Source organism: Melozone crissalis, unplaced genomic scaffold (genome assembly GCF_028551555.1).
Source record: "Melozone crissalis strain CALT ecotype California unplaced genomic scaffold, PUWL_Pcris_2 ptg000323l_1, whole genome shotgun sequence".
Classification (NCBI taxonomy): Eukaryota; Metazoa; Chordata; class Aves; order Passeriformes; family Passerellidae; genus Melozone; species Melozone crissalis.
Window position 1 is genome coordinate 310443 of NW_026536074.1, and position 26073 is coordinate 336515.

At 51.5% G+C, this 26073-nt stretch overlaps 1 protein-coding gene across 1 annotated transcript; it reads left to right on the forward strand.

Moving 5' to 3' along the window:
* The first annotated feature begins 974 nt into the window (after positions 1–974).
* OTUD7B (OTU deubiquitinase 7B) lies at positions 975–24653 on the forward strand. The gene is made up of 12 exons (XM_054294819.1): positions 975–1047; positions 7650–7772; positions 8726–8896; positions 10511–10732; positions 16059–16160; positions 16567–16694; positions 17505–17617; positions 18485–18612; positions 19233–19382; positions 19774–19888; positions 20493–20577; positions 21119–24653. The coding sequence occupies exons 2-12, from the start codon at positions 7700–7702 to the stop codon at positions 22403–22405; spliced, it is 2574 nt and encodes an 857-aa protein (XP_054150794.1). The 5' UTR covers positions 975–1047; positions 7650–7699; the 3' UTR covers positions 22406–24653.
* The last annotated feature ends 1420 nt before the right edge of the window (positions 24654–26073 follow it).

The window sequence follows — 26073 nt, forward strand, 5'->3', positions numbered from 1 at the left end:
AGGGGATGGCACAGGGATGTGGGGGTCTTGGCACAGGGAATGTCCCAGGGAATGTGAGAGGGAATGTCCCAGGGAATGTGGGGCCATCTGGGGCTGCTGTCCTCACTCTGCACTGTTCCCATTGCCGTGAGTGAGGAACAGGAATATTTCCATGCTGGGCAAAGGATCCCCAGTGGCAATCAGGCTCAGGGAGCGGGTGCTGACCCCTCACCCTCCAGCACCCCGCTCTGGGGGTACTGACCCCACAGAAGGGGACACCCCTCAAGGTCTCAGGGCCCATGGTGGCAGGGATTACCGACCCCTCACAGGGGGTCCTGGGCCCCTCACAGAGGTCTCAGCCTCCTCATGGGGGTCTCAGGCCCTTCATGGGGGTCCCAGGCTCGTCACAGGTGTCTCAGGCCACATACAGAGGGTCTCAGGCCTCTCCTGGGGATCCTGGGCACCTCACGGGGGTACTGGTCCCCTCACAGAGGTCACAGGCTCCTCTTGGGGGTCCCAGCCCCCTCACAGGGGTCTCAGGCCACATAGAGAGGGTCTCAGGCCCCTCACGGGGGTCCCAGGACTCTCCCGAGGCTCTCAGGCCGCACACAGAGAGTCTCAGGCCCCTCCCGAGGCTCTCAGACCGCACATAGAGGGTCTCAGCCCCCTCCCGGTGGTCCCAGGCCCCTCCCGGTGGTGCCGGTGTCCCCCCGGTGTCCCGCGCCCTCCCGGTGGTTCCGGGGGGATCCCGGTGCCGCCCCCCCCCGGTCCCGCCGCCAGGGGGCGCTCTGCTCCCCCCGCTCCCGAGGTGGGCGTGGCCCGGCCCGGCCCTGCGCCGCCATTGGCCCCTGCCCGCACGGCCGCGTGCGCCCGCCAAAGCGTTCCGGGCGGGAACGGGGGTGGCGGCGCGTTCCGGGTGGCGCGTTCCGTTCCGCCTTCCCCCCCCGCTCTGTCCGTCCCCCCCCGCCCCGGGAGCGGCCTCAGCGGCGGCGGCGGCGACGACGGCGGGAGGGCCCCGGGGCCGCTCCGGGCCGGGCCGCTCCGGGCCACCCATGGAGCCTCTCGGAGGTAACGGCGGGGCCCCCTCTCGGCCTCGGGAAAGTTTTGGCGGGGCCGGGCCTCGGGGCGGCGTCGGCGGCGCCCGCGGGGTCACGGCGCGGCCTGAGGGGGCGGCGGGGGCGGCTCCCGGGGTCGCTGCCGGGCTGCGGCTCCCGGGGCCGCTCCCGGAGGTTGTCCCGGGGTACCGGGGTGGGTTGCGGGGTGCGGGTGCCGGCTGCGGGTCCCTGCTCAGCCCGGGGGCCTGCGGGGCCGCTCCGGGGCCGCTGCCGGTGCGGATCCCCCGGGCTTCACCCCCGGGGCTCCTCGGGGAGCGGCATTTTCCTGCTCCTGTCCCGAATAATTCTGCTCTTGGTGGTTGTTTTCTCCCGGGAACACCGGGATTTCCGCGGCTGCCCGGTCCAGGCTGGGGTGGCTCCGTTGTGGAGCGAAACAGGAGCTGAGAACCGAACCTGGAGTGAGGAGAGGGAGTTCGGGAGGTTTTATTTCTCCTTTGGTTCATTCCCGGCCGTGCCCCGGACCGTCCCCAGCTCCGGGAACCTCACTCCCGGTAGGAGAACGGAGCCTCCCGGGAGCTGTGTTAGGTCCCGGTGCACCGGGAATGCTGCGGGGCTTTCCCGGCTGTGAAACTGGTGCTCGGGACCGGGAATCTCCCGGTTCCTGAAAGTCACAGAGCTGCAAAGTCCGAACTTTCAGCCGGGATTCTTCGCCCTGAATCGCTGACACTGATGGGTTTTATCTTCCTGACCCAGCACACGTCCATGCTGAGTTGTTTGGGGTTTTTTTTTTTGAAAATGGGATTTTAAAACTACTTAAAGATGGTTTTGTGCTAAAAGAGCTCTGGAGTGGCCACCTGTGGATCCAGGCATCTCCTGTGCTTGCTTCAGCCTTGGCAGCCCCTGGTGTGGGCAGGAGCATCCAAATCCAAGCTGGGGATGGGAAAATGATCTGTGTGCCCAAACTGCTTCAAAACTCAGGACTCTGCCCTTCAGTATTTTTATTGGAATATATTTAATTTTCTGCTGGCGTTGGTGGTGAATCTGTGCCACTCCGTGCCAGGATGTGGCTCTGCTGTCTCTGGGAGATGCTCTGGCCCTCAATTGGCACTTCAGCTCTCCCAGTCCCGAGTTCCACCCTAAACTCATCCCTGTAAGGGCTGAAAATGGATTATCCTGGCTGGAGCAGCGCTGGGTTGATACATTTGGGGATAAAAGGAGCAGAATTGGTGGTGGAGCTGCCGTGGCCTCGATTGCAGAGGGGACATTTGGAGCCTCCCCTGGGATCCAGGCAAGGACAGCGTGTGCCAGGCCCAGCTCAGGCTGCAAATAATCATGGCCTGGTTTAGGGAGAGCTTGGCTCAAAGGGAATTTCTTTGGTGCAGACACTGAGAGAACTGAGTTTGTTGTCAGTGCTGTCATTAGAGATAAGAGAATGCTGTAATTTTGGGAGCAGTTGATAACCAGGAGGATGATGATGATGATGGTGGGGCAGAGCCTGGATTTGCTGGAGCTGCTGCTGGAGATTTATTGGGCTTTTATCTTGGAGATAAAAGTGGAAGGTTCTGGTGTGTTCTTCAGCCCAAGGTTCAGGATGAGCTGGGAGTTGGGAGGAGCCCAGCTGTGTCTGCAGCACTGGGAAACAGCTGGAACTTGGAAAAAAATGAAAAAAACCCAAGATAAAACGGTTCATTGAAGCACTGGAGCTTTATAAAAATGGAGTGATTTCCATAATTTCACTCCTGCTCCAGCTCCTGAGCACCAGGGTGGTTTTAGGAGCCCCTTTAAGCCCCGTTTAGGAGCCCCTTTAGCCCCGTTTAGGATCCCTTTTGTCCCCCTTTATGAGCTGCTTTTAGCCCCTTTAGGAGCCCTTTTAGCCCCATTTAGGAGCCCTTTTAGTCCCCTTTTGGAGCCCCTTTTGGCCCCCTTCAGGATCCCTTTTGTCCCCCTTTAGGAGCCCCTTTAGCCCCCTTTAGGATCTCCCTTTTGGCCCCCTTTAGGAGCCCCTTTTTTAGGAGCCCCTTTTTTAGGAGCCCTTTTTCCCTACTGGAGCAGCTCATTTTTGGGGATTATGTGCTCTCCTTTTAGACTGAGCTAAAACTTTGTCAGAAGTTCCCAGAATGGGAAATCTTGGAGAGCTGTTCCTACCAAGCATGAGGTGCAGCCACAGAGCCACATCCAGCACCTGGAATGGGGAAAAATGGGAATAATTCCAGGAAAAATTGGGGGAAAATTCTTCAGTCACCGCCACAGCTGCCTGTGTTGTGTGTTCCCCAAAATTCCTGCTCTTCCCTGCCAGGCTGGCTCCATTCTGCACTCACAGCTCCAAGGGGATCCTGCACCATCAATTTTATCAGAAATAACTTTTTTTTTTTATTGATGATGATGATGATGAACTGGGTTGATTCCCATCCTGCAAGAGGCCGACATGGTGTGTGTCCTACCCAGCACTCCAAGGGTGTCCTGCATGTTCAGTTTTATCAGGAATAACTGGATTTTTGTTGATGATGATGATGATCTGGGTTGATTCCCATCCTGGAGGAGTCAGGAGCTGCAGGGTGTGTGTCCCACCCAGCCCTTGCAGCTGGAGCTCAGTGACACAGCACAGGTGTCAGGTCAGGACAGGTGCTGCTAATCCTGGTGCTGTTAGATAACTGCAGGGCCAGGACAGGGATGTGGGGTGGGGAGGAAGCCAGAAACCTCCTTGAGGAGCATCAGGAAAGCTCCTTGAAGAGCATCAGGAAACCTTCAGGAACATCAGGAAAGCTCCTTCAGGGGGATCAGGAAAGCTCCTTGAAGAGCATCAGGAAACCTTCAGGAGCATCAGGAAACCTTCAGGAACATCAGGAAAGCTCCTTGAGGAGCATCAGGAAAGCTCCTTGAGGAGCATCAGGAAACCTCCTTGTGTATCAGGATATCTCCTTGAGGAGCATCTGGAAACCTTCAGGAGCATCAGAAAACCTCCTTGGGGAACATCAGGAAAGCTCCTTGAACATCAGGAAACCTCCTTGAGGAGCATCAGGAAACCCCCTTGAACATCAGGAAACCTCCTTGAGGAGCATCAAGAAACCTCCTTGGGGAGCATCAGGAAACCTTCAGGAGCATCAGGAAAGGTCCTTGAGGAGCATCAGGAAACCTTCAGGAGCATCAGGAAAGGTCCTTGAGGAACATCAGGAAACCTTCAGGAGCATCAGGAAAGGTCCTTGAGGAGCATCAGGAAACCTTCAGGAGCCGTGCTCACTCAGAGCTCATGGAAAAACTCATTTTTCTCGTAGCCTCTGACTGGAGCTGCTCCCATGTCCCACCTGCAGGTCCCCTCAGGACCCCCCTGCTTAGCCCTGAGTGCTGCCAAATTTCAGGATTTTGGAGGATTTGGAGTTCAGGAGTTTGATTTGTGCTGGATTTCCACTCTGCTGCAGCTCCCTGCTGGTGGGAGTGAGCTCATCCATGTGGGTCTGGCAGGATTAAATTTCCCATGGATTTGGGCACCTCCTGCCTCACCTGCAGCTCCCTGAGGGTCAGGCTTGGTGTCCCTCGTGTCCCTGTGGGGTTGGGATGAGGAGCAGAGCCCTGGCAGTGCAGTCCTGGCTCCCAGCTCGGTTCCTGCCCTCAGCAAAACATCACGTGCCAGATCCGGGGCAGGGACGTCAGACTTTGCTGCTCCTAAAATATTTCTGGAAGTGTTTTATAAACACACTGGAGCCACAGGTCATGGCTGACCTTGGGTCAGGATTTGGCCCTGACAAAGAGAATTATTTCCTCTTTCTGCAGCGTGTTGAAGCCTAACAAAATAAGGGAATTAAAGCCCCAGAAATCCCAGCCTGGAACTTTAAATGGATCCAGTTTTGCTGCTCCACACTCGGTTCTGGTGAGCTGTTTAAATTAAGTGTTCCCCAATGGTTGATTTCCCACCAGGATGGAGCTGAGAGACATTGAGATTTTGGACCTTTTGTCTTGAATTCCTCCCTCAGTTTCCTGATTTTTCTGATGGGGCCAGGATGTTCCACACACTCCTGTGAGTTGATGGAGTTGGAGTTGCCCTGGGAGAGGCTGCAAGCAGCAAGAGAGAGGAGGCTCTGGGGGGTTTTATGACTTTCCCCTTATTTTGGATGAACATTTGGTGTGAAAGGTCTGAATTCCCTTCAGGAAGGATTTCCATGCTGCCAGCAAGGACCAAACCCAGCTTTGCCCCATCCCAAGGGTGGAGCTGGGCAGATTGCTCTGCTGGAAGGCTGAGGGTTGGTGTCAGCGTTGGGTGGATCCCCTGGCACTGTGAAATGAGGTTTTCTCTTGGTTCCCATGGGTGTGTGACCATGGAATTCTGTTTGCATGAAGCTCCAGCTCCTCCTGGCCCAGTGATCACTGCTCACTCCCATCAGGAGCATTTCTGTGCTCAGACCCTCTGCAAGTGTGAGGATATTTGTTAAACATTTCCTAAAACACCTGCAAAGAGCCGTTGGGATCACAGCAACAATTGGATTTAGTCCTAAATACAATTTTTTCCACCCGTTTGTGGTTGGAATGTGGAACACTCACCTTGGATCACCCCCAAGCTCTCCTGGGGGATTTGGGGTGTGCTCAGCCCCTGCCCCATGGCTGGGATATGGATTTGTGAATCTCCTGGGGTTTTTATTTCCTCCCTGGGCTCATTTCCCACCTGTTCTAGAAGGAGGGAAGAGCAGGGGGCATTTCCCTTGCACAGGGAAAGGAAATAATCAATAAATAAATCTGGGGTGGGGACATCTCTCTGTCCAGCCCCTCAATAAATCCCCAACAATCCTTCAGCTCCCAGCCGGACCCAGAGTTTTCCATCTGTGTTTTCCCTGGCATTTTTGTGCACGAGGGAGTTTGGAATGCAGTGCAGGAGGGGGTGGCGTGTGCTGCTTGTTCCCTCCCCAAAGCTCTGCTGGGTTTTCATTTGCATTGGAATCCCACACCCACCTGGAGGAAGCTTCTCCCGTTATCTCCTCCTGGAGCTGCTCCTGCAGCTCCTGCCAGGGATTAGAGGATCCAAAAGTGCAGCTCCTAATTAGGGATCTTCCCTAAATTGGTGGAGTGAGAGCAGGAATTGCTGCCAAATCCTGCTCCAGGAATGTGCTGGGCTTTGGCATCGCTTCTGGGAGGAGGAATTTAACAGCTCCATTGTGGGAAAGGTGTTTCTGCATAAGAAATTCCAGGTTAAAGTCTGGATGCTTGTGGGGAGTTGTGCTGATAGGGAATTTCACCCACCTTTAAGGATAATCTTGGGAAAAAATATTTCAAGGTACCAGGGGGAGGTTTGCCCGTCTGTAGGGATAATCCTGAAAAAGAGATTTTATTTCCCAGGCACCAGGAAAACAACCAGGTTTGTTTGTATTCCACACAATCCTGAAATTTGCTCTAAATTCCACAATCCTGAAATTTGCTTTAAATTCCACAGTCCTGAAATTTCCTCTAAATTCCACAATCCTGAAATTTCCTCTCCCACCTCATACCCCAGCACCTCCCTCTCCCAGCCTTCCCAGATTTTCCCCTTCCAGATTTCCAGCTCAGCATAAATTTTATTCCCATTCTTTCCTGTTCCTTGATGGCAGAATTTTTATCCCAGCATTTAACAACAGCAAATTCCACTTTGCCCATGGGGACTCCCACGGATGAGGCTGCTCTTCCTCTCCCTCTCTGCCCCAGGAATGCAGAAAATCAGGATTTGGAGGCATGGCAGGAGCACACGCCTTCAGAACCCAACAAAATCCAGATTTACAGAATGAATCAAATAAACCAATCGAATAAACCAAAATTACAGAATAAATCTGTGGTTTTGGTCTGCTCTGGGAAGGGCTCAGGAGTCAGAGGAGCTCTGGAGTCAAAGGAGCTCTGTCTGGACATTGATTTTGTCTGCCAGAGCAATTGGGATTGTTTAGTTTGGGTTTTTGTCTGAAAGGGGCTTTTTAAAAATATATTTTCCTTAGAACACATCTAAATCTAGCATTTTATCCTGAATTTCCTTTCCCTGCCTCACATCTGGGCTGCTTGGAGTGGGATGGGGCAGGGATTTGCTCTCTGTAAATTCCCAGGAGAAACTTCTGCTTTCTCATTGCTCCTAAAAATTAATTTTTTATATGAATATGTAATAAATGATAATTATATATATATAATATAATAAATTATATCATATACAATAACAATATATAATATATAATATACAATATATAATATATAATATATAATATATATTATATAATATATAATATATGTTGCATGTTACATGTTACATGATAATGTTATATATTATATATTATATATCATATATGATATATTATATATATCATATATTATAAATTATCTATGTATGTATGAATGTATTCATATGTATTATATGAATATATAATAATTTATATTTATTATATAATTTATTCCTAATTTGGAAAGAAAAGCTCCACCACCTTTGAGATGAGAATTGGTTTAGCTCATGAATTTTCCCAATTTTTCTGTTGCTGGTTATAGCCAAATGAACATTGTGCTGCCAAGGAGTGAACCTGGAGCGCATTGAATTTTTGGGGGAGGGTTCATTGACCCCTCAGCTGATTCCCAGCTGGGGATGTGCAGTCCAGGGGTGCTCTTGGTGCTCTCCATGCCCAGGTTGATGCCCAGGAGCCGATCGGGTGCCGCTGACCCCTCTGGCCTTGGCTATGGACATCGTCCTGTCCGACTTTGTTCGCTCAACGGGGGCAGAGCCGGGGCTGGCCAGAGACCTCCTTGAAGGTATGGAAAACTGGAATAATCATGGGAATGCCCAGGGTGGGAGGGAAAAGGGGAGGGAGCTGGGGTCTGGAATGGTTTCCAGCAAAGATGTTTAGGGAGTGCCTCGGTTTCTGTGGTGGGTGAGGGTGAGTGGTGCTGCTCCACCTGGAATGGGGGAAATGGGGATAATTCTGGGAAAAATGGGGGAAAACGGGGAAAATTCCTCAGCTTCCATCACCTGCAATGGGGAAAATGGGAATAATTCCAGGAAAAATCGGGAAAATTCCTGGGGCGTAGGAATGCGGCATTCCCCTTCTGTGCTAGCTCCTCAGCTTTCGCCACCTGGAATGGGGAAAAATGGGAATAATTCCAGGAAAAATGGGGAAAATGGGAATAATTCCCTAGCTTCCACCACCTGGGATGGGAATAATTATGGGAAAAAAGTGGGGAAAATGGGAATAATTATGGAAAAAATGGGGAAAATTCCTCAGCTTCCACCACCTGGAATGGGGAAAAAGGGGATTAATTCTGAGAAAAATGGGTAAAATTCCTCAGCTTCCACACCTGGAATGGGAAAAATGGGGAAAACTCCTCAACTTCCACCACCTGGAATGGGGAAAATGGAAATAATTCCAGGAAAAATGGGGAAAAATGGGGAAAATTCTTCAGCTTCCACCACCCAGAATGGGGACAAATGGGAATAGTTCTGGGACACATGGGAATAGTTCTGGGACGAATGGGAATAGTTCTGGGACGAATGGGAATAATTCTGGGAAAAATAGGAATAATTCAGGAAAAATGGGAATAATTCCTGGTGTGTGGGAACGCAGCATTTCCCTTCCATGCCAGCTCCTCAGCTTCCACCACCTGGGGATTTACACCACCTAGATGGGGAAAAATGGGAAAAAATGGGGAAACTTCCACACGTGTAATGTGGAAAATGCGAAAAACGGAGTCTCCACGTCCCCGTGCAGGCAAGAACTGGGACCTGAGCGCGGCGCTGAGCGACTTCGAGCAGCTGCGGCAGGTGCACGCCGGGAACCTCCCGCACCCCTTCAACGAGGGCCGGGGCTGCCGGGCCCCCGAGAGGGAGCTGGCACGGCCAGGGAGGCCCCCCCTGCAGCGCCAGGATGACCTGGTGCAAGGTCAGTGTCCTGGGGTGGTGTCCTGGGCTGGGCAGTGTCCTGGCATGGGCAGTGTCCTGGGGCAGTGTCCTGGGGTGGTGTCCTGGGCTGGGCAGTGTCCTGGCATGGGCAGTGTCCTGGGGCAGTGTCCTGGAGGGGTGTCCTGGGGTGGGCAGTGTCCTGGGGTGGTGTCCTGGCGTGGGCAGTGTCCTGTCAGAGCACAGAATCACAGAATGATGAGGGTGGGAGAGACCTCTGAGATCATCATCCATCCTCTGCCCTAAAACCTTTAACCAGACTGTAGAACCAGTCTTTTTAAACACATCCAGAGATGGTGGTTCTACACCTCCCTGGGAAGAGCATTCCAGTACTTTATTATTCTTTTGGTGAAAAATTTTTTCCTAATATCCAACCTGTACCTTCCCTGAGGTAGCTTGAGGCTGTGTCCTCCGGTTCTGTCAGACTGACCCCACCTGTCTGCAGCCCCCCTTCAGGAAGGTGTAGAGAGCAATAAGGGCACCTCTAAACCTCCTCTTCTCCAGACTAAACAGCCCCAGCTCCTTCAAATGTTCCTCATAGGGTTTGTGTTTCAAGCATTCTACTTTTGCACAAACACAGGCACAGCAAATCATAAGGATTCTTTTTCCTTTCTCTGAGGTTCAGAATCACAGGATGATGAGGTTGGGAGAGACCTCTAAGATTGAATCCAACCCATGCCCTGACACCTCAACCAGACTGTAGCACCATGTCCAGTGTTTATTTAAACACATCCAGAGATGGTGATTCCACACCTCCCTGGGAAGACAATTCCAGTACTTCATTATTCTTTCAGTAAATTTTTTTTTCCTAATATCCAACCTATACCTTCCCTGACATAGCTTGAGGCTGTCCTCTGCTTCTATCAGTTGGTGCCCTGGAATGGGGAAAAAATGGGGAGAATGGGGAAAACCAGGAGAGACCGACCCCACCTGTCTGCAGCCTCTCTTCAGGAAGGTGTAGAGAGCAATAAGGGCACCCCTGAGCCTCCTCTTCTCCAGGCTCCTGGTAAAACACCTCACAAAAGTGGCAATTTACTAGAAAAAGGAGTGAACAAAGAAACTAATGGCTTTGAAGTGAAGTCCTCCAGGCCTGTGAGATGCCTTTTTCACCTAATTGAGGAGAGAAACTTTTGGGTTTCTTCCCTTTTTAAGGGGACAAAGGATGGTGACAGGGGGCACATTCCTACACCACTCCTGCCCCACTTTGCTGGTTGTTCTTCCTTCTTTCCCACAGAGAAGCACCGCTTAAATTTGAGGTGAAGTCCTCCAGGCCTGTGAGATGCCTTTTTCGCCTAATTGAGGAGAGAAACTTGTGGGTTTCTTCCCTTTTTAAGGGGACAAAGGATGGTTTTGTCACAAAGTGACAGGTGGCACATTCCTACATTGCTCCCGCCCCACTTTGCTGGTTGTTCTTCCTCCTTTCCCCCAGAGAAGCGCCTGTCCTGAGGACAGTGATACTTAAGTTTGAGGTGAAGTCCCCCAGGATTCTGAGATCCCTTTTCACCTAATCAAGGAGAGAAACTTGTGGGTTTCTTCCCTTTTTAAGGGGACAGAGATGGTTTTGTCACAGGCTGTTGTTCTCCCTCCTCTCCCCCAGAGAAGCGCCTGTCCCGGGGCATCTCCCATGCCAGCTCCACCATCGTGTCCCTGGCCCGCTCCCACGTCTCCAGCAACGGCAGCAGCAGCAGCGAGCACCTGCTGGAGATGCCCATCTGCACCTTCCAGCTGCCCGACCTCACCGTCTACTCCGAGGATTTCCGCAGCTTCATCGAGAGGGATCTCATCGAGCAGTCCATGCTGGTGGCGCTGGAGCAGGCTGGTGAGTGCTGGGGACACGGGCAGTGCCACCCTCGGGGGCACCCTGGGGTGGGGCATTGGCTGGGCACCACCCTGGGGTGTTTTCTGGGTCCCCCATTGCAGGAGGAAATGATGAATCTAACTCCATGTTCTTAGAAGGCTAATTTATTATTATATTATATTATATGATATTTCATTATATTATATCATATTAGATGATATTACATAATATCATATTATATTTAATTATATTGTATTATATCATATATCATATTATATCATATTACATTACATTACATTGCATTATATATATCATATTATATCATATTAAATGATATTACATTATATCATGCTTTATCATATATCACATCATTTATATTACATTACATTACATTACATAATATTATATTATAATGTTATGTTATATCATATTATGTTATATCACATCATATATCATATCATATAATATATCATATTATATCATATCATATATCACTTATATTATATTATATTATATTATATTACATTATATTGCATTACATTACATTACATTATATTGCATTACATTACATTACATTATATTGCATTATATCACATCACATTACATTACATTATATTGCATTATATTATATCACATTATATCACATCATATACATATATACAACATATACATTATATAATATTATATGATATTCTATCACATATGATATATCACATTATATATTTTATATCACATTATATATATTTATCTCATCATATTATATCATGTCATGTCATGCTATATTAAAACTATACTAAAGAATAGAGAAAGGATACTGACAAAAGGCTTAACAAGATAATGATGATGATGATAAAATAATAATGATGATGAAAACTCCTGATTCTCTCCAGAGTCTGACACAGCTGGATTGTGATTGGTCATTAACTCAAAACAATTCACATGTTGGATAAACAAATCTGCAACCACATTCCAAAGCAGCAAAACACAGGAGAAGCAAATGAGATAATGTTGGTTTCCTTTTTCTCTGAGGCTTCCCAGGAGAAGAAATCCTGGGCAAGGGGATTTTCCAGAAAATGTGACAGTGACAGTGGGATATCCCATGGATGCACATCCAGCAGGGAATTATTCATCATTTTTATGACCTGGTGCAAGGGTTGAGTAGGAGCTGCTTCCCTTCACCCATGGGAACTGAGTGTAAACCACTCAGGGCTGTCATCACTGTGCTGAGAGGGAAAACACCCCAAAACTCCCCAAACTGGCATTGGCTTACCCATGCTCCATCTGCCAGTCCTGTGGGGACACAGGGAAAAGGGAATTCCTAATAAATTCCTGATGATAAATTCTGGATGTCAATGCTGCTGCTCCAGTGCCTGCTGGGGAGGAACCCCCTGGATTGGTTCCAGGTTCCTGGAGAGCTGCCAGGGGTCTGTAAATGAGAGAATGAGGGGAAATCCAGGAATGAGGGAACGAGGGGACACCCAGGGGTCTGTAAATGAGAGAATGAGGGGACATCCGGGGGTCTTTAACTGAGAGAATGAAGGGACGTCCAGGAATTTGTAAATAAGGGAATGAGGGGACATCCAGGGATTTGTAATTCAGGGAATGAGGGGACATCCAGAAGTTTGTAGATGAGGGAATGAGGGACATCCAGGGGTCTGTAAATGAGGGAATGAAGGGACATCCAGGAATTTGTAAATCAGGGGATGAGGGGACATCCTAAGTGAGAGAATGAGGGGACATCCAGGGAATTCTAAATGAGGGAATGAGGGGGAAATCCAGGAAATTCTAAATGAGGGAATGAGGGGACATGCAGGGGTCTGTAAATGAGGGAATGAGGGGATACCCAGGGGTCTGTAAATGAGGGAATGAGGGGAAATCCAGGGGTCTGTAAATGAAGAAATGAGGGGACATTTGTGCTGGCAGGGAAAATCCCATCCCTGGCACCAGGAAGGTTCCCATGAGGGATCTCAGGAGGGTTTCCATTTCCACTCCTGCTGTTTCTGTGCTGCTGCAGATACCAGAAAACACATTCTCCTTGGGGATAACAGACACTCTGAGGGCACAGCTTCCCCCTGTGCTGCTCAGGAGTTGCTGTAAGAAATATTCTCATGTTTTGGGAATGAGCACCTGATCCCAGCGATCCCGTTACACGGCGGTGCTGGGAGGTGACAGCAGAGCTGCTGCTGCAGATCAACCCCAGATCTCACCCCAGCAGAGCAGGCTTGGCTTCCTCTGTCCCTGCACAAATCAAATCTGGGGCTGGGGCTTGCTGGGTGCTTCATCTGTGGGCTGGGGGCACTGCCAGGTGTGCTGGGATGCTGTTAATGGGGAGGAATTTATGAATTCTGAGTTTTAGAAAATGTCTTTGTAGATTTGAGTGTCTGTGGGTTGTTATAAATTAATGTTTTGTCTGTAACAAAGGGCTGTAATGCAGCTATGAAATATTCCAAGTAGGGTTTTGAGCATGGTGCTATGATCTGCAGGGACTCCCAATATTAATTTCGCACGCACCATCCTTAGGAGATTTAGGAAATGCATTTTACAGCCCAATAAATGTTCAGATCCTTTTCCCCATGTATTCAGAGCTCCTGTTACACCATTGTGGCAGAGTGAGCACTCCCAAAGTGGCTGAAAACTTCAATGAGATCCTCTGGGAATGCTTTGGATGTGCTTGGAGTGGTTTGGAAAGGTCTCTGCCCTGGGTGGAGCCTTGGTGTGACACAAACCCCTGTGGATCTTTGCTCTGAGCTGGGGATTTGCACACTGGGTTTGTTTGTGTCACACAGGGAGGGGCAGTGAGTCCATGCTGCCTCACCTGGGGATATTTGGGGATAAAAATCACAAAGAACTGAAAGATGCTGATCCCTTGGAGCAGTCCCTGGGACACTCCCTGTGCATTCGTGGTAGCCTTGGGGGAAGCCATTTATGGTTTGGATGAGCAAATCCTCATTTCTGGTTTGGATGAGGCAATTCTCCCTCCAGCCTGGGTGGGGCCATCAGTTCCTCCCCATTGCTGTCACCTGTTCAGGTGGCTCCTGGTGGAAAATCCAATGGGATTTCCCCAAACACCCTGTGGGCTCATGGTGCTGGGTGCTGAGGGATCCTCTGGGTGCCAATGGGCTTTTCCTCTGTGCACAAAATCTGTTGCTGCCATGACCATTCTAAAAAGATCCCTCAGGCTCCTAAATCCAGTTGGTTTCCCTGCAGAGCTCTCAGGGCTCGTTAAGAACCAGACACACCCAGAAATGTGTTGTTTTCAATATTCTGGGCAGCTCTTGGAGTCTCTGTGGTTGAGATGACCCCAAGGTGTTGAAAAATCTCTTTTTCCCAGCCCTGTAATCAAAGAAGGAGTCAGGATCTCTCAGCTGTGGTTCTCAAGGTTGTTTATTTTTATTTTATTTCATTCTTTTTCTGACCTGCTGAGATCTGTCCAGCACACTGACTGCCTTGGGGTGGTGTTATCTTTTTATACTAAAAACTACCTGAATTCTATTTACAAAAATTTTCCAATACCTATCACCTCTGTTAGACAGTCTGTTCCTTCTCTAAACCAATCCAAAAGTGCCACCATCACCCAGAAGATGGAGGACAAGAAGAAGAAAGAGGAACGACAAGGCACATCCAAATCTCTCCATTCTGCCTCTGGAACCCCCATTCTAAAAACCCCAAAATTCTATTTTTCCACTTTTTGACAAACTAGCTATCATTCTACTTAAACTCCTGTGGCTTGTAACTCCTCACACAAAGTTGGTAATTGTTTTTCCCATGGTTAAAATCAAAGGCTCGGGTGTTTTTGGTGTTTTTCATTCTATGCCAAGGTCTCTGAGCTCCCTGCCAGGATCTGGAGTCCTCCAAGGAAATCAGAGGAATCTCCACCCAAATCCCTCCATCCTGCCTCCTGAACCCCATTCTAAAACCCCAAAATTCTACATTTTCACCCTGTGATAAATCCCCTATCATTCTACTCAGACTCTTGTGGCTCACACAAAGCTGGTAATTGTTGTTTCCATGGTTAAAATCAAAGGCTCGGGTGCTTTTGGTGTTATTGACTCCATGCCAAGGTCTCTGAGCCCCTTCCCAGGGTCTAGACTCCCCCAGAGGAATCTCCTGGGCTCTGAAATTGTTTTCAACACTTCTGGGCAGCCTCTTGGCCTGTCCAGGAGGAGCCAGACCCTGGCAGGAGGGTTGGCTTGGGCATGGGGTTCCTTTGGAGCCGATTTCTCTTGCGTAAGCGCAGTCAGGCAAACACTCGGGCACAGAAATGCCTCTGCAAGGTGTGTCCCCTCAGCCTGGGGCCTGCACAGCCTCCCAGGCACCAGGCACACGTGCACAGAGCATTTCTGGTGGTTGGGGACGTTTTAACCTCTGTTTTCTGCCTTTGGTTCCTCTCCCTGAGGTTGTGCAGAGCATTCCCAGCAGTCCCATGGCTCTGCACTGGGATCCCCAGCAGGGATCGTGCTCCAGAAGAAGGGGAGGCTCTGAAAATGAAAGGAAAAGGGCTGGTTTCCTGCAGGAGCAATTGAAATACAACTTGGAAGCCTAAACAGCTTCATCCAGCCAAAAACCTGCCTGTTGCACAGGATCCAAAAAGCCCTGGAAAATATGGCAGCCAAGGGGGGATGTTGAGGGCAGGGCAAGACACAGACACAGACCCAGGGGGTTCAAAGTCCTGATCCAGCCCAGCCTCACTCCCTTGGGAAGGGCTGAATCTTCAGCCACACTGGGCATTTCTTCCAACCTTCTATTTTTAGCTGCTCTTGACTTGAATCACCACAGTGACCCAAAACTCCCAGTCTGAAGCGCTGTCAGTTTGCATTTGCAGCAGGAAAGCTGCTGGGATCAGCAGAAATCCTGCAATATTCTGCCTAAAAACCAGTGAGCAGGGAAATGTGGTCATGAGAGACTTGAAACTGGAGGGATTTGGTTCCAGCAAGCAGCAAAAAGCTGATTTCCCTGGAGAAATTTGTGCTGGGTGATCCTGGTGGCATTTTCAGCCTGTGGGGAGGGAAATAGGGGGTGTGGTGGAAAAACAGATAGAAGAGAGCTGCTCTGGGTGGGATTTCTGGCTCCTGTTTGTGTGTAATTCTGCCCCAAATCCAGCGCAGTCCTTTCCTGGCATCCTCAATGAGTTTTACAGCTCCAATCTCCTCTTTTTGTTGCTTTGTCCTGACTCTTCCCCACCCAGTCCTGGGTCTGAACCTTCCCACCTGCCCAGATGCTCCTTCCACCCTCTCTAAACTCCTTGTTCAGCTGGTTTTTGTTCCAGAAGGGCTGAAACCACATCCTGCAGTGCCCCCAGAGCCCCCAGTCCCATCCCATGGTTTCTCACTCTCCCAATTGTCCCCAGGACGTCTCAACTGGTGGGTGGCGGTGGATCCGAGCTGCCAGCGCCTGCTGCCCCTGGCCACCACTGGAGATGGGAATTGTTTGCTCCACGCTGCCTCCCTGGGTAAGATTTGGGTTTATCCACAAGAAAACAGCCCCCAAATCCCTGGGGAAGAGCCCACCATGCTCCTTTGGGGGCAGGAGCCATTCTGGATGCTGCTGCTCCTGGCTGTGGTTCAAGGGAAGGGGCTGCAGCTGCTTCTCAAATCCTTCTCCCCCTCTGATACAATAACTACTGCAAAGGAAATAAAGGAAGGAGTGGGCTGTGAGGAGGGAAATAAAAGATGTGAGGGAAAAAACAAATAGAGGAGAAGTGCTCTGGGTGCAAATCCTGGCTGTTATTTGTGCGTAATTCTGATTTGTGCGAGTTTCCCTGAAGGAAATGTGGGATGATGGAGCAGCCCCTTCCCTGCAGTGGCTCAGGGAGTCACAGCAGCTCCTCCTGACCCTCCTGTTCCTTCTCCCTGCAGGAATGTGGGGCTTCCACGACCGGGATCTGATGCTGAGGAAGTCCCTGCACACCCTGATGGACAAGGGAGCGGAGCGGGAGGCACTGAGGCGCCGCTGGCGCTGGCAGCAGACCCAGCAGAACAAGGAGGTGGGAGCTGAGTGATGGTTTGGGCCCTTTTTGCCATCCTGGGAAAACTTCCTGTGCCTCTGGGAGGTGCCAGTCTGGAATTTTGGGCTGTGCTGTGCTGAGGGGTGTCCTGCACTCAGAGCTGCAGCAAAATTAAAGGGCCTTGAGATTCATATATTGATCTCCTTGAGCCAGATCTTAAAAGCTTTTGGAAATTTATATCACACCAAGATAGCTCAGCTACTTTAGAAGGCATAAAATTAACAGGATGGCTTCTGTGGTAGTGTTGGACACAGAAAAGTTTTATTAAAAGGCAAAATAACAAGTTGTAATAAAAGGCAAAATTCTCTTCTTTACAGAGAAAAACCGAGCCAGGGGCAACAGTTCCTTGCTCCTGGTAAAACACCTCACAAAATCAATTAATTTTTTTGTTCTCTTCTTTTTCTGGTGAGTTGCTTAGGCAGGACTTTTTTGCCTCTGTCCAATTCGCCATCCTTGAGTCCCCCAAGCCCTATGAGGACTTTTTATCTAATTGAAGAGAGAAACTTCTGGATTTTTTCCTTTTTAAAGAGACAAAAAATGGTTTTGTCCCTCCATCACCAGAGAGCACATTCCTACATGGGACAGGTGACAGCACAAGGGGAATGGATTTAAATGGAGAGGGGAAGTTTGGATGAATATTGGGAAGCACTTTTGAGGCCATGGTGCAGAACGTGTTGATTATTTTTGTATAACCCACAGAGGAAAGTTGTGCTGTGGGTACAAACCCACTCTGGAGTAACTGGGAGAGCTTTCCCTGGGTGATTTTGGGTTCTTTTTGCCCTTTTTCAGTCTGGCCTGGTTTACACAGAGGAGGAGTGGCAGAAGGAGTGGAATGAGCTGATCAAGCTGGCGTCGAGCGAGCCCCGCGTGCACTACGGCACCAACGGTGGCGGCTGCGGCGGGTACGGGCAGGGCTACAACAGGGAGTAAATTACACCTACAACAGGGAGTAAATCCACACCTACAACAGGGAGTAAATTACACCCAGGGTACAACAGGGAGTGAATTACACCTACAACAGGGAGTAAATTACACCCAGGGCTACAACAGGGAGTGAATCCACACCCAGGGGTGCAACAGGGAGTAAATTACACCCAGGGGTACTACAGGGAGTAAATCCACACCTACAACAGGGAGTAAATCCCCTCAGCTCTCAGGGTGCCCCAGGGCAGGGCAGCAGCTCTGGGTTGGGCTGGTTGGGTTTCAGGGGAAGGACAAAGATCCTGAGGCAGCACCAGGCACATGGAGCGTCCCAGGAAAGGATTTTGGGGCTTCTTCTGTGGGGTGGCACATGGATTGGGCAGGGAATAAATCCTTTCCTTGTGTTTCCTTGTGCTTCCTTATGTTTTCCTTGTGTTTCATTGTGGTTTTTTTCCTTGTGTTTGTTTCCTTGTGCTTCCTTTTGCTTCCTTTTGTTTCCTTGTGCTTCTCACTCTGAAATCAGAATAACCCAGAGCTGAGATTTTTTGCCATCTCCCTTCTGTTTCAAGGACACTTCCCAGCCACAGCTGTCCTTATCTTTAGATAAGGGACTCCCAGCAATGCCAGGCAGCAGCTGGGCATTCCTTGGGCACAAGCCCTTGTTTTGGAGCAGGACATTTTGGGAATCCACATCTAAACCCTCAGATTTTGGGAATCCACACCTAAACCCTCAGATCAGTGCTGAGCTCAGCCTCTCCTGGCTGTGAAGTCTCCTGCTGGTGTTCCAAAGCAAATGTTTGAATATCCAAACTACCCAAGGGATGACATTCAGCTTCTCCTTTGCCCAGGGTGGAGAGCTCAGAGGAGCCAGTGTATGAGAGCCTGGAGGAGTTCCACGTCTTTGTGCTGGCCCACGTGCTGAAGAGACCCATCGTGGTGGTGGCAGACACGATGCTGAGGGACTCAGGTGGTGAAGGTGAGACCTTCCTCTCTTCCCAAAGCCTCTCTGAGCTCCTCACCTTCCCTTTCCACCTTTTCTGGGGCCTCTTTGCTGTCAAAGCTGCATTTGGAGTTGGGAATGGTGCAGGGGGGAAAATTCACCTGCAGCAGGTGAGCCCATGGAGGGGCCAGGTCAGATTTGGCTCCCAACCCAATTTCTGCTGCTTTAAGAGCATCCACACAAGGTTTTTTTCCTTTTTTTTACCTCTGCACACGCATCTGGAGATGAGAAATTCCATTCCCTGGTGGTGGATTTTCCTCCATTCCCTGGGTGTTGGATTTTCCACCATCACCTTCAGTTCCCTGTCAGGGAAGGTTTATCAATTTCCATCCTTCTGTAAGCAAAGTTTGTCTTGTGGGGGAGTGAAGAGGAAGGCTTTTTATAGAAAATCCCAGTTCATTCTACATTTGAAATCCTCCTGATGTAAAATAAACATCTCTTTTGGGTTGTGGTTTTGTTTGATGTCCCCTGAGATGAGAGATAATTGCAGGTGAGCCCTCCATTGAGGCAAAGGGCTCATTCTGGAGCAGCTGCAGCACAAACAACTCTGAACTCTTGAACCTGTGATCACAACTAACCACTCTCAATTGTTTCAGCATTTGCCCCAATTCCCTTTGGAGGGATTTATCTGCCCCTGGAAGTCCCAGCCAACAAATGCCACCGGTCCCCTCTGGTCCTGGCTTATGACCAAGCTCATTTTTCTGCCCTGGTCTCCATGGAGCAGAAGGAAAACACAAAAGATCAAGGTGAGTGATGGGATTCAGGTGAGAAACTGAGGAGGAGGAAGATTTGGGAGTGCTGGGGAGGAAGAGCTGGCCAGGACCCATCAATGTGAGCCCAGAAAACCAACAGAGTCCTGGAGTCCTGACCTTGGAGCTCTTCCAGTGCCCAAAGGGGCTCCAGGAGCTGGAGGGGGACTTGGGACAAGGGGAATGGATTCCCACCGACACAGGGCAGAGTTGGATGGGAAATGGTGGAGAAACTCTTCTCTGGGAGTGCCGTGGTGCTCTGACAATTCCATGATCCCAGCACTGGGATTTGCCATCAGAGGTGACAAAAATGCTCCTGGTGGGTGTTGAGCTCAGGGCTGGCTGTAAAAGTGACATTTCTGTGACATTTCTGTCCCGTTTCTGGCAGCTGTGATCCCCCTGACAGACTCTGAGCACAAACTGCTCCCCGTGCACTTCGCCGTGGACCCGGGCAAGGAGTGGCAGTGGGGGAAGGATGACAGTGACAATGTCAAGCTGGCCAGGTTGGTGATCTGCAGAGCAGAGAGGCCACAGATGAAAAACCAGCTGGGTTTTCTTGTGCTGGATGAAAGCTGTGCCCAGGGAATTGCACTGTTCAGCTTTTCCTTCATTTTGGTGTGATTTGGGTGGGGCTGTGATATCTCATGAGCTTCATTCCCACATCCAAGTGATGATGCTCCAGGTCCTGGAGCTCTGGGCTGGGTGTAGCTCAAGGCACCAGCAGCAGGGGAGGATCTCCTGTGATAACAGCACAAAAATGTGCACAAATTTTTCCATTTGCCATCAAATCCTTGTGTTGTGGGTCCCTGGAATGGGGAGGGTGGTGGCCGCCACACCATGCCTGGTCTGGTGAGATCTCTCAGATCTCACCATGGTTTGGTCCCAGCACTTCCTATGGCTGAGGCAGAAACGTTTTGATTCCAACACTGAGGAATTTGATTTCTCCCTTTGGATTTTCATTGAAAGGAAAACTTCACAATTATCCCTTTTGTACCTTTGGAAAACACTAATTTAAATACACAGCACAGGGAACGATGTGGATATGGGGGGAGATGTTTCCAGGTGGGAAATGGCTCTGACCTGTGGCTTCCCCCCCTCCAATGCCAGCGTGACCCTGTCACTGGAAGCCAAACTGCACCTGCTGCACAGCTACATGAATGTCAGATGGATCACGTTGCCTTGTGACATGCAGGTAAAGGGACCAGGGGGATCTTCTTTACCTATGAATTATTCAACCCCTCCTCTCTGCAGGAAAGCTGTTGTGGGCTTTACCTGGGGGCTCTGTGCCCACAGGAATTGTGGCTGATTCTGCCAGAGAGCAGGCAAGGGACTCAGTTTTGTATGTGGGCACCTTTCCCCAGAACTTTCTGTGTCCATTTTCAGTTTCACATGAGCCAGAAGCCCCTCAGGGACATCCCAAGCTCCAAACAAATGGGAGCTGTTGGTTTATGGCCACCTCGAGACTGGGACAAGTCTCACCCTCCTCTTCCCTGGATTTGCACCTGAAATCTCCCTGGATTTGCAAGTGAGAATCACAGAATAGAATCATAAGATCCTGGACTATCTCAGGCTGGAAAGGTGCCACGGGGATGTTTAGGGATGTGCAGGATGCACTTTCTCAGTGTCCCCTCCATGTTCCAAGCCACACCACCTCCTTTGCTTCACCTTCCACCTGGAAATCTTTACCTCAGGGGTTTCTAGACTCTGATATTTTGTCTCTCCTCCCTCCCCAGGCGCCCCTGGCTCAGCCAGAGTCCCCCACGGCCTCGGCGGGTGATGACGCTCGCTCGGCAGCGGAGTCGGGCGAGTCGGACAAGGAGTCGGTGTGCAGCAGCTCCGCCAGCAACGGGGGCACCAGGGCAGCCAAGGACAGGGAGAAACCAAAGAAAGAGAGGGAGAAGGAGAAGGATAAAAAACGAGCAGACTCGGTAGCCAACAAGCTGGGGAGCTTCGGGAAGACTCTGGGCAGCAAACTAAAAAAGAACATGGGGGGCCTGATGCACAGCAAAGGCGTCAAGGGCGGCGTGAGCAACGGGCAGGGAGACACCCTGGAGAAGAAGAAGAAAGGATCCCTGAAGGCACGGAAGGACAGCAAGGAGGAATGTTCCCCTGGAGATTCGGCTCCTGCAGAGAAGCCTGGTGCAGGTAAAGCAGCCCCGGAGAAGCCCTCGGATCCCTCCAAGTACAGCAGCGACGTGCGGCTGAGCCTGAGCATCCTGCGCGCCGCCATGCAGGGCGAGCGCAAGTTCATCTTCGCCAGCCACCTCAAAACCAGCACCCGGCACCAGTTCCAGGAGGAGATGATCCAGAGGTACCTCCTGGACGCCGAGGAGCGGTTCCTGGCAGAGCAGAGGCAGAAGGAGGCCGAGAAGAAGGCGCTGGGCGGCGCCGCCCCGGCCAAGAGGCCGGAAGGGGAGGTGGGCGCCCAGCGGAGCGAGGAGGCGATGCCGGGCCCCGTGTTCTGCCAGCCGCCCCCCAGCTACCCCCCCCAGCCCCTGGAGCCGGCCGCGGGTGCTAAACTCGCTGCTTTTCCAGCCGGCTATTCCGGCGTTTTCACCTTCCCCAGGCCCTCTATGGGCAGCGCCGAGGGGCTGCACCCACCCGCGTGTCCCGAGGGCCGGCGGCAGCTGGCGGGGGGGCCCTGCGGGAGCCTCCCTCCCTATGCCACCCTGCCCCGGCACCACCAGGGCCGGCTGGGCCCCTGCCCGCCCGGGCCTGCCCACCTGGGCCGCTTCTCCCCCACGGACATGGAGACCCAGGCTCCGTTCCCCGCGGAGTGCGAGGGCTCCGGCTGCCTCCTGCCCCCGCACAGCAACGGCTGCCGGGAGCTCCTGGAGCAGGACAAGGGAGGAGCGGCGGAGAAAATGAGAAGCCAAGGCCTCTACAACATCCAGCAGACCAAGTGCAAACAGCCCAACTGCAGCTTTTACGGACACCCAGAGACCGGGAATTTCTGCTCCTGCTGTTACAAGGAGGAGCTGCGGCGCAGGGAGAGGGAGGCGCTGGTGCACAGGTTCTGAGCTCCCCCTGTGCACGTCGGACCCCTGGCACGTGGGGGATGCAATAACAGAGATGCAGTTTGGTTTCTTACACCCAGCCACGCTCCTCTCGCACTCTGCAGGAGGTGGGAGCAGCGTTGGGCCTGCTGGGATGGGCTGGTGGCATTGATGGGTGCAGGAGGGAGAGAAGGGGGAGAGCAGCCCCTGATTTCCTGGAGCCCCTGAAGGGGAGGAGAAGGATTCCCAGGGGGGCTGCTCGGCTCGGAGCACAGGGTGAGGGGGGAGAATTTCCTCAAAAACTCAATAAACCAGACCAAAGCTTTGGGAGTGGGCAGGGGGAGCAGCTCCCACCAGGTCCTTCCCGCTTCCTGACCACCTGGGACGGAGCAGAAATGCCCCATTTTGAGAGTCACAAAACCTTTTAATGGAGTTTTTTAACACTGGTTTTATTCTGTATTTCTTCTTGCTGGTACTGAGCGACACCGTGTTGGAGTTGGACTTTGATGAGGTGAGGTGGCTTGGACGCCCCCCACCCAGTCCTGGATGATTCTGAGCACCAGGACAGGCTCAGGGCTCTGTCCCCTCCTCTCCTCCCCATGAGCTGAACTCTGGTTTTAAAATGTTCTTTTTAAACTCTTCCTGAGGCAGGGGGGGACTCCCAGAGCTCGAGGGATTGGAGGTTTCTCTTCCTGTGCAGAACCCCCAGCCCACAGGAGATCCTGCCAGGAATTCCCAGTGAGCCTGGGGCAAATCCCCCAGGAAAAGCCACTGGAAAGGGGTCCCAGAGCACCCCCAGCCCCATGTAACTCCTACTTGAGCACAGCTACTCTGTACTACCTCTGATCCTGATTAACTCGGCTCCGTTGTGCTGAGCCACCAACTGACCTTTAGGCTGCGGAATTAATCCATATTTTTTGATAACAGGGCTAAAAAAGCAGAACAAGAAGGTAAAATCCTCCTCCCACGTGTTGTTCCTGACCCCATCCCGGCCCCCTGGCTCCCAGGGTGGGATTCACTTTAGCACTGCGATGTTTGCACAGAATTCCTTGGGGTTTCTTTGGTAACTGCAGCTCCCAAGCCTGGTCCTGCACGGAGTGAGGTGCAGCATTTCCTACCACATGGAAATAAAACAGGAGTTGTATCCTTCAGCCAGAGCTTTACAACATTCCCTCCTTTCTATTTTTGGGTTGATTTTCCAGAAGGAATCAAACTATGCAACCCCTTCCTGCCCATGGCCATTGCCTGGAGAGGGGATGAGGAAGAGGAGCTGGAAGTGAGCTCGGGGCATCACCCCACGCCTTACACTTGGCCCTAAAAATGTTCATTTAGACCTAAAACCCCAGAGTTAAGGCCTTTCCTACACCTAAATGCGCCCAAATTGGGCCTTTCCTGGTGGGATCCCAACACTTTTGAGTGCAGCCAGCAAAGCTCCTTGCCTGCAGATTTTCAAATCCAAATTTCAGACAGCCCAGGGATGGTTTGATTCCAGTGTTGACTTGTTTTCCCTGGTTTTATAAAATCCCCGAGCGTGGCTGAAGCTGTGGGAAGGGGAGGGTGTGACACCCACTCCAGCTGGCTCCTCTTACCTGGGAACAAATTCCACATTTCTCCCTCAAAATGCAGGAATTCCAATGGACTTCAACCCCAGGCAGGGCCGTGCAGTGCTGGTTAAACAGCACAAGCTCTGTCCCTACTTGGTTCACCCCAAATTTGAAGCTGTTTTGGTTAAAACCCAACCCAAACCCTTCACTATTTACGGGCTCTTGGTTTAAATTCCACGTTCTGATGTTTATTTTTCCCCAGATTGGAGCAGCAGCTTTGTTTTGGTGTTGGGAATGTCCTCTGGAGCAGGGATGCCCCAGGGCACGGGAGGGCAGGGGGAGGTGATGCTTCAACACTCAGGTTTTGGGGGAATTTCTCTCCTTTTTGGGGAGCTCCATCCCAGTGGAGGCTGGATTGGGTGGGGATGGGGAGAAGGCAAAAAACCTGTAGGAGAAGCAGCAGTGCTGGAGGGAAAACCCCAAAACTGCAGGAGAAGCACCAAACCTGCCCCCAGGAGGGATTTTTCCATGGGGAGACTGTGGTGTGACCCCAAGGTCAAACTAAGTGCACTTAACTGGTGTGGTTGGAATTCCAATTGATCCTGGTGGAGGAAAACTTTGTCTTTCAGCGTGTGTAAAACCCGTTCATGAGATTTGATTTGGTTTTATTAAATGAGATTCACCCTCGGCAGAGGAGGCCGGGGCAGCTTTGGGTCTCACTAACGCGACACCGAGTGACCTGAATTAATTCTGCAGTGGTTTATTCACAAAAAAACCCTCCTTTTTTTAATTAATTCCAGATTAATTGGTGATATTTGGCCTCCTGAACAGGGCCAGAGCGTTGCACTTGGGCTGTACCTGTGGCCTCGTCGTGGCACCACAGACTCATTGACAATAAAAACCTTCAGCTGATGCACCTGAGGCTCCTTCATCCCCAATCCCCTCCTGGGGCTGCTCCTCATCCCCTTCTCCATCCAATTCTTTGGGGATTTGGGGGTTATTATTTATATTATTTATTGTGTGATTCCATTTTGCTACTAATTCTTGGCTTTCATTTAAAAAAGAACAGCCTCAAACACCCCTCCCTCCCTGTTTCTGTCTGTCCTTGCTGCTCTTTTCCCCAGCTGCATCCCAAGGCTCCCTTTGGTACCTGAGACCTGAATTTCAGGACAAAATCAGGGATAAATCCCAGCATGAGCCACATGGATGCTGAAGCTTTAAATGAAAAAGTTTTGGGGGTGGTTGGAAGGTGGGACCCCAGAACAGTTTCCCAAGGGATTTCTGGCACTGGGATTTTCTCTCCCAGCTCTGTTTTTCCTTCCTCCGGGCATTGTGGGCGGACTCTCCGTGCCCAGCTCCACCTCTGATGATTTTCCTCCAGGATCTTCCCTCCTGCCATGGCCCCGACTGACCCCGTCCGGGCTCAAAGCCTCCAGGAAATTCCTCTCATCTGCCAAAAGCTTTTCCCAGCCCCGGGAACCTCTGCCAGGTGATTCTGCTGCAGGGGGAAAATTGGGGTGCACCAACTGCAGCCTCCGAAGCTGCGACTGCCCCAAAAATCTGGGGGGAAACAGCAGGAATGAGAGCTGGAACTGGAGTTTCCGTGCGCCTGGGTTGTGTCAGGATTCATTTGGCTGCCTCGGGTTTGGGGTGCCCGGAGGTGTCGTGGCACCGAGGGTGGCACAGGTGGCACCGAGGGTGGCACAGGTGGCCCCGGGGCCACCATCCACCTGCTGCCCGCTATTGGGTGGGAGCTTGGAGAGGCAGGGACGGGGCCGGCTTGGCTTGGCTTGGCTTGGGAGGAGAAGGCTCCGTGCTTGTGCCGTGAGTCACCGAGCAGCTCCTGCCGCCGCCGAGTGCCCGGGAGGGGCCCCGCGCCCCCCCCGCTCCGCTGCTGGCGGGGTTCGGGGTCCCCCCTCTTTCGAGACCCCAGACCCGCCCGTCCCTGAGGGGTGGCCGCGGGGTCTGTACCCCCGACCCAACACTGAACTTCGGGGTGCCTCAGGCCGCCCCGTCCCCGTCCGTCCGCGGAGCTCCCGGGCTCCCCCCCCTTTCCCTCCGCCGGTACCGGGACGGCGCGGGGCGGAACGCCGGGATGAGCGGAACGCCGGGCCCCGAGGGGCGGGATGGCGGGGCAGGGATGCCAGG